At 42.0% G+C, this 11,366-nt stretch overlaps 1 protein-coding gene across 1 annotated transcript; it reads left to right on the top strand.

The window, feature by feature from the left end:
* Positions 1–2,330: 2,330 nt before the first annotated feature.
* MMP1 (matrix metallopeptidase 1) lies at positions 2,331–9,995 on the top strand. Its single transcript, XM_037029800.1, has 10 exons — positions 2,331–2,442; positions 2,894–3,138; positions 3,232–3,380; positions 3,658–3,783; positions 4,532–4,687; positions 4,826–4,943; positions 6,982–7,115; positions 8,517–8,679; positions 9,176–9,279; positions 9,462–9,995. The coding sequence occupies exons 1-10, from the start codon at positions 2,338–2,340 to the stop codon at positions 9,569–9,571; spliced, it is 1,410 nt and encodes a 469-aa protein (XP_036885695.1). The 5' UTR covers positions 2,331–2,337; the 3' UTR covers positions 9,572–9,995.
* Positions 9,996–11,366: the final 1,371 nt, after the last annotated feature.

The raw sequence follows: 11,366 nt of genomic DNA, 5'->3' as shown, positions 1-11,366 counted from the left end.
CGTAGAGGTGTGACCTCCAATCTGTAGGCAACTTCTCTGTCCTTTCGTTTCTTCTTCTGGAAGATCAAGGTGCTGGACTAGATCCATCATTTTTATGCTTCATGCCACTGAACCATAAACACTGGAGGCTTTGCTAGGGGAAGAGGGGCCTGGGACACAGTGCGGGTGAGTAGGTGGCCCACTCCCAGGCCCCATTCCTGCTTCCACCAGACCACTTCTTCTTTTATCTGGTTTACAAACTGGTTTCCCAAAAGGGATTTTTTTAAAAAGGGTAGAGTAGTTTTAAAAAGTTTGGAAACTTCTAAACTATAGGATAGACAGACTTTTGTCAGCCTGAACCTAGTGTGAGACTCTTCCAGAATGACATCTTACGTAAGTGATCGCCCAGCTCAGATGGTCACAGTGCTGATCTCCTGGGTTAATTCTTGTTTCCCAGGCCTCAGACCTGGGAGCAACCTCATCACCTTGACCAGAGTTCCTAACAGTCAGGGCGTGTCTGCCACCCTTGACTTAGAAAACAGTCGGTGTTCAACCTCCAGCATAATGAGCTCCTTTCACTGCTTTTCCTTGCTTATGCTGGGTCACCTCCGTTGCTAGGTTTCTTTGATCATGGCCCCGCCTTCTAGCTGGTGTCCTTGGGAAGGGGAGGATTTCACATTTGTGGAGCTTCTCCCAATTCCCAGTACTCTTTTGAACTCTCGTATCACTCTGCTTAGATGAGGAAGTTGTGGTTAAATGATTAAGCAAGAAATTAGTTCCTTTCTATCAGTCCAACACATATTGAAGCACCATATATGCATATGATGCTGTTCTTGGTGTGGGGAAGAAAACAGATTGGTGAGATGAGAAAAGTCCTGAGAAGGCAAATCTGACCCGGTGGGTGAGGTGGAAGACACCGTGAGGAAGCAGTGGAAGAAGGTCGGCAAGTGTTTCTCAACTTCGTGTCTCATGTAGACACTTTCAAGGAAGTAGGGTGAGACCTGAGTACAGGAAGCTACAGACAGACCAACTTTCCTCTCCAAGACTGGAATGAATGCCATTGGCAGGGCCTGAAACAACTAGATGTGGAACCTGAAAAGGCGAACGTGCATTTTTCATAACATAATCATGTGCTTATTTTAACATGCATACAAAAATAATAGTGCATTTAGCTATGACTTTACGGACATGAAAGCCTATACAGGGGCAAAAGTGTTCAAGTAAATTTAGAAAAAATACAAACATAATAGTGCTGGCAAAGATTAAAAATTATGACAGAAGTAAATGGATTTGTGGTCAGGAAACTTAGGGCAGGGCCAGCTCCAGAGTCTCTTCCCAGTACTTTCTGTGAAGCTAATCTGTGAAACTTTATGCGGACTTTCATTAAAACCATCTATGTGTCCCATGAGATGTCTCTTCATTAATTATCTGCTCCCATAGTAATTGGTGCACAGAAGATGCTAAATAAGATCATCTGAATGAGTGAATACATAAATAAAGAGTAAATAATCATGCCTAGCCCCCTGGAGGAAAGATGGCTCACACTGAGGAAAACCAGGATGATTAAAAGAAAACTCCAGACTCACATTTGTGGCAGCTTATATACTGACAGTTTTCAGAGAAGGAACCTATTTTTCACATGATGATGATGGGCAGGGTCTACACAGAGCAGAGAGTCACCTCATACCCCACCTGTGGACTAGAGTCTTCTAAACCAAGGCTCTCAAATCCTGGGCCTGAATAAAGATTAAGGGAAGCCATGGTGCTATGCAAATAGAGTACCAAGCAGCTTAGCAGGGAACCCACTGAACCTAGAAAAACCACCACAAGGTGAGTGACTGTGGAGCTAAATGAGTGTCAGTCACTACAGGTGCCAAGCGGCCACAGAGCACAGGGTGTCAGCAATCCTGCCCCCTGCCCTGGAAGCAAGGTGTCTGCACAACCCGGATCACTTTACAACAAGCAGAATCAAGTAGCAAAGCCCATTTTTAAAAGCGACCGTGGAACACTCTGTGATCAGTGTCCTCTATAACATGGCCATTTCCAAATAGAATAGAAACAAACTGGAGAAAACAACTGTTTACATGGTGGAGTGCATCTCCTTCTCACAGGTCCTGTGTTATTAATCATAAGATTGCCTCACCAAGCAAACCCAAATAATCTGCTCCGAGTCATCGCTTCTGATGATTGCTCAGGCTATTCACTACTAATCAAGAGGATGTTATGAAACGTGAGTCAGACCACTTCCGGCTTTCTGAAAGTGCAGGGACCCTATATATGAAGAGGGAGCTTCCTCGTTAAGATACTGGAGCAGCAGGCATCCGATTTCTTTAGCTGAGAAGGAAGACAGAGAACAGCATGCACAGCCTCCCGCTGCTGCTGCTGCTGCTGTGGAGCATGGGGTCTCATGGCTTCCCAGCAGCGACTTCAAAAATACAAGAAGATGATGTGGAGATGGTCCAGGTAAGTGCTGAATTTCAGTGCCAGGAATGGAAAAGTCTTTATTTACATTTTTCCCCACAGTATAGTCCAGTAGTAGTAGTTATTATCATGAAATCTATTTGAGGGTGGATTTTCTACAACGACATTTTTGTTAGAATGCTCACTCTCCCCAAAAATGCATCCACGAAAATGTAGCTATACAGAGACGCTCCGTTTCTAGTTGGAGATGAAAGGGAACTAAAGGAACAATATGCATATTTGGCTCTACAAATTATAATTCTGACTTCTTAGTAACTAATGGTAGGGGCATGACTCTCTGAAATTAGTTTCTACCAATAATAATTAGGTCCATGAAATCTAAATACAAACTTTGAAAGTAGTTCTCTGTTTCACTAAAACTTCTTATGGCCAATCTTTAGAAAAATAAGCAAGATTCTCCTTCCCGTGTTAGAATAATATTATCTTTCACCAGAAATACCTGGAGAACTACTACAACCTGAAGAATAATGGGGAACAAATTGAAAGGCAGAGAAAGAGTAGCCTCGCGGTTGAAAAACTGAAGGAAATGCAGAAATTCTTTGGGCTGAAAGTCACCGGGAAGCCGGATCCTGAGACCCGGAAAGTGATGAAGCAGGCCAGATGCGGGGTGCCGGATGTGGCTCGGTTCGCCCTCACTGAAGGGAACCCTCGGTGGGAGAAAACACACCTGACCTACAGGTAACCGGACTGAGCACCAGACTGAGAATGCTACTTCCCATCAGAGCTGTAAGAAATGAGGTCTGATACGTTTCTATTGTACCTCATTTTTAGGATTGAAAACTACACACCAGATTTGCCGAGGGCAGATGTGAACCGCGCCATCGAGAAAGCTTTCCAACTCTGGAGTAGGGTCTCACCCCTGACTTTCACCAAGATCTCTGAGGGTGAAGCAGACATAATGATATCCTTTGTCAGGGGAGGTAAGCTCTTCTTGTAGCATGGTACTATCCTGACCTTAACTTCACCTGACCCCTTAACCTCCAGCTTCGCAGCTAGAACTCCTTGTTTAAGAGAAATGTTGATTTTATGGGCTCAAGGAGGGAAACCATATCACAGTTGGTGGAAGTCTGTTGGATACTTGGCAAAGCAAGGGCTGGATTCCCTGTATTACCATAAATAAGAACCAAGAATAAGAACGCGTGTTGTTCTTATTTATAACCATAAATAAGAACCTGTGTTGAATTCTGTTTTTTGCAGATCATAGAGACAATTCTCCCTTTGATGGGCCAGGGGGGAACCTCGCTCATGCTTTTCAACCAGGCCCACGTTTAGGAGGGGATGTTCATTTTGATGAAGATGAAACGTGGACCAGCAATTACAGAAGTGAGTTGATTAATCTTGTCTTTCTCAATTCCCCTGCCCCTTTGTGATTCGTTGTAGTAATTAATAATTTAACTGAAAGAATGCATTTATATTTCAGTTAAATTAATAATTTAACTGAAAGAATGCATTTCCACTACTATTTAGAAACTTCATGATACATTTAGAAAAGCGTAAGGAAAGGATATTCCTGTTAGTAACAAAATCTTATTGGCTATAAATAGACCACACTAAAATCTGTATTAAGAAAATGTTGAAAATCTGAATGGTTTACTTGTGGGCACCTCCATAGAATATTTTTTTTAACTAGAGGACACTCCAAAATGAAGTAGTGGTTGTAAGGTTATGTGAAAGTTATGGGAGGAAAGACTGTATGTGCTTGACAAAACCCCAGCACTGAGCGTGGTCAGTTTTATGAATAGAAAAAAATATGTTAATAGACGTTTCTTGCTTCTCTGAAATAACATATATTATCTAATCATTGACAAGCCTGATGAATCTGGGCTAGACCCTCAGGGGACCGAGTTTGCCTTTTTATTCTATCAGTGCAATCACAGAGTTTAGTTTTAACCTAGCTCTTCACTGTTAATGAATTCCTCTCACCTCAGGAAAAGAGTTTCATATGTTTTTTTAAAGCTGTGAAGAAGGTATGTGCATTACTTCTTATAGAGTTGTAGATTACTTCTTAATTAAATATCTTAAAACTGCAAACATTTCAAGTGATCGCCAGTGGCTTTATCGGCTCTTTTAGATTACAACCTGTACCGCGTGGCCGCCCACGAACTGGGCCACTCCCTCGGACTGTCTCATTCTACTGACATCGGGGCTTTGATGTATCCCAACTACGTCTTCAGCAGTGACGTTCAGCTCTCTCAGGATGACATCAATGGTATCCAGGCCATCTACGGTGAGTGTAGAGGAAAACATCACAGACGAGAGGCCCTTAAAACAGCCGTTCGCTGTACCTTTTAGGAAGCTGTCTTTCCTTGTTCGTGTAGTTTTCCCATGCCAGGCACACTAACTCCAGATCTCTTTTTTTCCTTAGGACCCTCCAAAAATCCCACTCAGCCAGTGGGCCCACAAACCCCACAGGTGTGTGATAGTAAGCTAACCTTCGATGCTGTAACTACGATTCGGGGAGAGGTGATGTTCTTCAAAGATAGGTAAGACATCAATTTTCATTTCGTGTTTGTAATAATAATAACACTCACTACTATGGATCCAAATGGGCCATTACTGCTTCACACATTACTTATATTTGTCTACATAATTATATGATAGCACTTTTTGCATGGAAAAATCTAATGAACTTATAACAACTTTGTTTTCCCACGTGTATTCTGCCATTTGATTCTCCAGAAAAAAAATACAATTGAAGCAGAAAGTGAGTAAATATAGTCCTATTTTACAAATCAGTAAAGTAAGGTGGAGAGAAGGATAGAGATCCTTAGGGCACAGTGTTCACTGGTGACAAAGCAGGAACTGGTCTTCTGACTCCCACACAAGGGCTCATTTCACGGGTGGCATTCTGTGTGGTGACAGTATGTCAGCATGTACTTTACTGAGAGAAATCAATCCTTCTTGTAACGCCATCATGCTGATACCCTTTAAGTATCACACCTTCTGTTCTGGAAAAGATGATTCTCCCAAGTCCTGTGGTGGTGAGAGGTTTCTGTAGCCCCCAGAGGCCCAGAGTGGGGTAGGAGCCATGGTGCGAGAATCCCATGAGTTCAAGAGGCCCCTCTCTTGGGTGGGTGTGAGCACCCATAATGTGCTTCCCTCTGCAGCGTGCAGCCTCAAAAAGGCTAGAGTCTCCTCCCACGTGAGGAATAAACCTACTCTGTGCAGTGTACTGATCCCTAAAGGACCAGGCAAAATAATAACACGGTCTTCTGAACAGTGCAGTCCACAGCATGTAGAAAGTAAGGGTGCTCAGAAAGTCTCGATTCTCCTCAGCCACTGTTTGGAGTGTCGTTGCTGCTGTCTTAATACACTGTGGTCATATCTACCCCAGAATGCAGGATATTGGCTGCTAATGAATTTCATCTTAGTCTTCTTGACTATTTTTGAGTGTAAAAGAGAAGGCTGGGTGTAAACCTTTCAAGGTGTGGCTCGATTCTGGGAGTGCTGAGGAAGTAACTCTGGGAGTGTTGAAGCAAAGCTCTCAGTATAGCAGGGCACCTATTCAAATAAGTATTTGTAGGATTGCTCTAAGGAATAGGACCAAGTCTAGAATTTGCAGGAACTAAAGGGACACTGAGATCATTTAAATGTCACCAAATCATGAAGACATGGAAGGCTAAAAACAGTGCTAGTGACTGACTGGCCCAAGGCCTCACAGTTGTTCAGATGCAGGGCTGAATCTGGAATTCGGATTTCTGATGGCCAAGGTCATAGTCTCCTGTGGCCTAGAATCTGGAGATGCTTCTGTCAGACCACATGACAGTCTATGCTTTGCTATTTCCCCAGTCTCTTTAGACTGCACAATCAACCTCGTAAACCACCAACCACAGCAAGACCATGAAAGGGAGGGGCTGCCAAACCTGAGTTTAAAATTAACCTTTATGTCTTATCAGCTGTGTGGCCTTAGCTCCCTTCACCTCCCACATCTTAATTTCTTATCTGTAAAAAGAGAGTAATATTTTCTTGCAGGGTTTTGTGAGGTGAAAGGCCTGGGTGTGGGAAGTGTACACCAGTGTGGGACGTCAGTGCCATGTTCCCGCTGGCCTTGGCCGCAGAGGGATCCCATGGGCTCACCAAAGCCGAGTTCTACATTTAAGAATTTTGCAAGATGGTTGTTAAACACAACCATTATTAAAAGTTAAATTACGTCAACTCATAATTATATTTAAACCAAAGGTAATAAAATTAATTAAAACTCACCCCTTTGTAATTACTATATTTTATTCTTTATTTATATTCTTGCCATTGTTTATACCCAATGTGTTTGTGTGGTAGGAATGCTACACAATGGGGTGCTACCACAAATCTCTTGAAATCAGCCACAGTGACAGTATTTGCACCCTGGAAATACGCAAATGCTGCAGACCAGGACTCCTCCCAACCCTCGCCTTAGAGAGCCAGGTGTTAACCATTTACCAGCACACTGCTAGTGCCCATAGTAAGAAGGAGCTGATGTCAGCCAGAACTTTCTGCAGACTAGATCAAAACTTTTTTCTTTTCTTCTATTTTTCAAACCAGGTTCTACATGCGCATTAGTTCTTACTACCCAGAAGCTGAGCTCAATTTCATTACTGTTTTCTGGCCAAATCTGCCAAGCGGACTTGAAGCTGCTTATGAGGTTGCTGATAGAGATGAAGTCCGGTTTTTCAAAGGTAATGCTTCCAATTATTTTATGAATTAACTTTTCATTGGCTGTGATACAAGAGAGTACTTGTCCCTTTCTCTTCACAGAATTTAAAAATCTAGGTCTCCCCAAATCAATGGCAATCCACCACCTTAATTAAGAATTACATAGTTCATCTCTCAGGCATTTTAAATAAAAAACATATGACTGAAGATATAAATTTTCTGGCCTGTTTTATGAATCTAGACTTATGAAAGTATTTACTGTGAAAACTATTCATGTATTTTATTTTTATTTTTTTAAAATATTTTACTTATTTATCTTTAGAGGGGGAGGGAAGGAGGGGAATATCAATGTATGGTTGCCTCTCATGAGTCCCCTGCTGGGAACTGGCCTGCCACCCAGGCATGTGCCCTGAATGGGAATTGAACCGCGATCATGTGGTTCGCAGGCCTGTGCTCAATCCACTGAGCTGTACCAGCCAGGGCCCTATTCATGTATTTTAAACCCTCTCTACACTCCACGGGTGGTGCTGAGAAATACAATTGAGAGACTTAGACCAACACTGTAAAATGGATGCAACAGAAAAGTTTGCGTTGTGTGATGTCCTAGAGCTATTTTAATGTAAATGACTCTCCTGAGAGGGCTGGGGAGGACCTCTGGCTGGACAGCAGGATGGGGATGCTGCAGCCTTGTGGTCAAAGGGTGATGCTCAAACCCACAATGCTGACATCACCTGGAGTTTGTAGGAAATACAGAATCTCCCTGAGCATAATGCCCTCAAGGGCCATTCATGTTGTCGGGCCCAACTCCAGACCTTCTTAAATTTTAACAGATTCCCGGGTGATTTGTGTGTAATTAAAGTATAAGAAGTCCTGAGCCCTGGCTGGTGTGGCTCAGTGGATTGAGTTCAGGCCTGCAAACCACATGATCGAGGTTCGATTCCCAGTCAGGGCACATGCCTGGGTTGCAGGCCAGTTCCCAGCAGGGGACTCACGAGAAGCAACCATACATTGATGTTTCTCTCCTTCTCTCCTTCCCTTCTTCTCTAAATTTAAATAAATAAAATAAAAATTTTAAAAATAAAATAAAATAAAGTATAAGAAGTCCTGAATAACCATGAAGTGGCTATGCCTGGGGTGGCATCCTAAACTCTTTAGTCACTTAAATATCCTGCTTTGGATAAAGTCCCCAACTCCATAAATCAATCATTCACAGAGATGCTGTATGTTAGAATCATCTTTAAAATATATTGATTTAACTTGTCTGTGGTAGGATACCAATGTGAGTATTTTTAGCAATCTCCCTGGTCAATTGTACTGTGCAGCTAGGACACTGTTCTAGCATGTAAGACTAATTTAGCTGGAAATCTGCTCACTGTCTCTTGGTGCCCTGGGTGAGTGTGTCATCACTGTCTCTTGATTGGCAGGTCATAATTACTGGGCTGTTCAGGGACAGGAAGTACAGGCCGGATACCCCAAGGACATCTACAGATCCTTTGGCTTCCCCAAAAGTGTGAAGAATATTGATGCTGCTGTTTTTGAGGAAGCTACCAGGAAAACATACTTCTTTGTTGCTGACAAGTACTGGAGGTGAAGACCGAGTGCAATGGATGGAACTATTTATGAATGATCCGCATGCCTTGGCTAGCTGCCTTTTCTGTGAATGGCTGTGGCCAGTACAGCATCCCAGTCTCTTGATTAATAATCATAATGCCTGTGCCAGGAATCCAGGGAGCACTTGGGTCTGAATTTGAGAAAGAAGACACAAAAAGGAGGGCATTCATACTGATTGAGCTACTTTAGCCAACAGGAATTTATCTTTAGTTACATTGTACCTTAGTAGGACACTGTGTGGCACCAACTGGAAAATTAAAATTGGATGCTGGAGTCTAGAGGGACCTTACAAATTCTCTAGTCTACCCAACACCCTACCTCACCTCATCCCACCTGCCCACTGTCATCTAACTCATGACCCATAGAATTAAAAGTTCTTATTATATTCCTATTGGTGAATTTCCTGTATTAATTTTGAGAGGGCTCTATGTTTAACCAATGGTTCTGACACTTTTAATTAATTTTTGACCAGGTATGATGAATACAAACGGTCCATGGATGCAGGTTATCCCAAAATGATAGCAGCTGACTTTCCTGGAATTGGCAAAAAAGTCGATGCTGTTTTCCAGAAAAATGGTAAGTAAATGTATATGTATTTCCTCTATCTTGTCGCCATAGAATAGCATCAGTATTATTATGTGGAACAACAAATACCAACAATTATTTGTTCTCACAAATGACTTGGGTTTTTCAAGAATCCAAGTTAAACCTAGAAATTACTTGTATAACATAGTAAGTCTCTTTCATTTTGTTTCTAGGCTTTCTCTACTTCTTCCACGGAACAAGGCAATACAAGTTTGATCCTAAAACAAAGCGAATTTTGGCTCTCCAGAAAGCTAATAGCTGGTTCAACTGCAGACAAAACTGACCAACTGTCTCAATGTGGAACAGAAAATTTTATTTTGAGAACCCAAGGAGGGTATTTTCATGAAGAGCCATATTTTTAAAAAATACAGGGCTATTAAGTATAATTGTACCTCATTCTGCCCATGCTTTTTATGATTTAGAACGTCATGTTTTATGTACTGTTATAATTTAGTTCCACAAATAAGTGCTAAGGAAGGTCAAATTCATGGCTTGTCATTACACACCAGCCAGTTTTGGAAAAAAGAGAAGCTCTTTTTCAAAGTATAACACTCTGACATCAAACCTGGGGTGCAACCCCAGAGATGAACATGTCCTTTCAAGAAAGAGAGAGATATGCATCTTCACCAGAGAGAACGCAATTCAAGAACATCTGTGCGGTCACTAGCTTATCATCCTGATGTTCAAGGACAACTTTTGTTACAGAAAATAAAATGTTTTATATTTGGAATAAAGCCCTCTTTGTCTCTACTGTTTTATCAATTTTCTATTATGCTCAAGTTCTAATACAGTTATTCTCTGATTATAAGGCCATACTTACAGAGCTTAAGATTTAAATTTGAAATGGGAAGTAAACAGCTATGCAAAATATTGATGTCAGCAATTAGGAAATGCAAAAAGTTTGAATATTTTTCATTCTCATGGAATTTACATCACATAGAAGGGAGAAAAGTCTATTTCCCATGCCTTCTGTAAGTATTCCAAATTGGTTTTAGGGAAAGCAGTGATGACATGATAGAGTTTTCTGAAGGTACATTCTTCTCACTTCTTCTGGGCACATGGGGGGATTATGTTTCCCCACAGTCCAACTCCCTGCCGTTGTTGGGGGTGGGCTGAGCAGTGGCATCTGACTCACCGCGGCCTGTGGACTGTGCCCAGAAGTGACCAATATCACTTCCAGATGGGAACGTTTGATGGCTGGTGCAAAGCTCTCCAGTAATCCCCCTCTGCTGTGCTGATTTTAGGAGCAGGTCTCATCTTTCCACAAGATGGAAGAAGCTTGAATTGTCCACAACTCTAAACAGTTACCCCAAACTTCAATAAATTTTGCTTAAGAAATACTTTTCATTTTGCCAAGCTACAAAGATTTTAGATTTTATTAAAGCTGAATAATCTAGTTTCTCTCTAGACAAGCACTGTCTTGTCTCTTGTACCTGGTTGGGGAGGATGTTAATGTATGACAGGTAGTGTCCAGTTTCATGAATTTTGAGTCAGTCACTCAGAAGGTGCTCAGAGTGTTCACAGACTTTCCAAGCCCCTAGAGAGTCTTGAGAATATTTTGAGGTGTTCATGATTTTGAGGAAGGAAGTTTTCAACTCAAGAATGTGGAGAGCAGGGTAACCTCTCCTTTAGCCAGTCTCTCCCTCTAAGTAACATGTTTATATTGAAGTATAACATGAATGCAGAAAAAAGCACATGCCATAAATGTTTATACCAATGAGTTATTGCAATGTTAACAACCCATGTAACTCTTGCCCAGCTCAAAAAAAGAGAACATTCCCAGCACCACAACAGGACCCCCAAGTCCCTCTCATCAATGCTCACCCCTGTGCTAGCTTACTTCTCCAGGATCAGAGACCAAAATGGGAATTCTTCATTGTGTCCATGGGGGAGGAATGCCTGCAGGAAAAGAGTGGTAGAGGAAACATTTTAGGGCAGGGAAAATGCTAAACATGGTCAAGAATGTGATCTCAGACAGAGGTTGCTCTAATCTTATGAGCAGGGAGCTCTCAGCAAAAATTGAACCCGTTAGTCCAGCCTGGAGGCAAAGGAATGAGCCTTGTCTATCCCTGTGTCCA

The sequence above is a fragment of the Sturnira hondurensis genome, unplaced genomic scaffold (genome assembly GCF_014824575.4).
Source record: "Sturnira hondurensis isolate 20B ecotype Veracruz unplaced genomic scaffold, ASM1482457v3 Scaffold0020489, whole genome shotgun sequence".
Classification (NCBI taxonomy): Eukaryota; Metazoa; Chordata; class Mammalia; order Chiroptera; family Phyllostomidae; genus Sturnira; species Sturnira hondurensis.
This window is presented reverse-complemented; position numbering and strand designations above follow the sequence as displayed.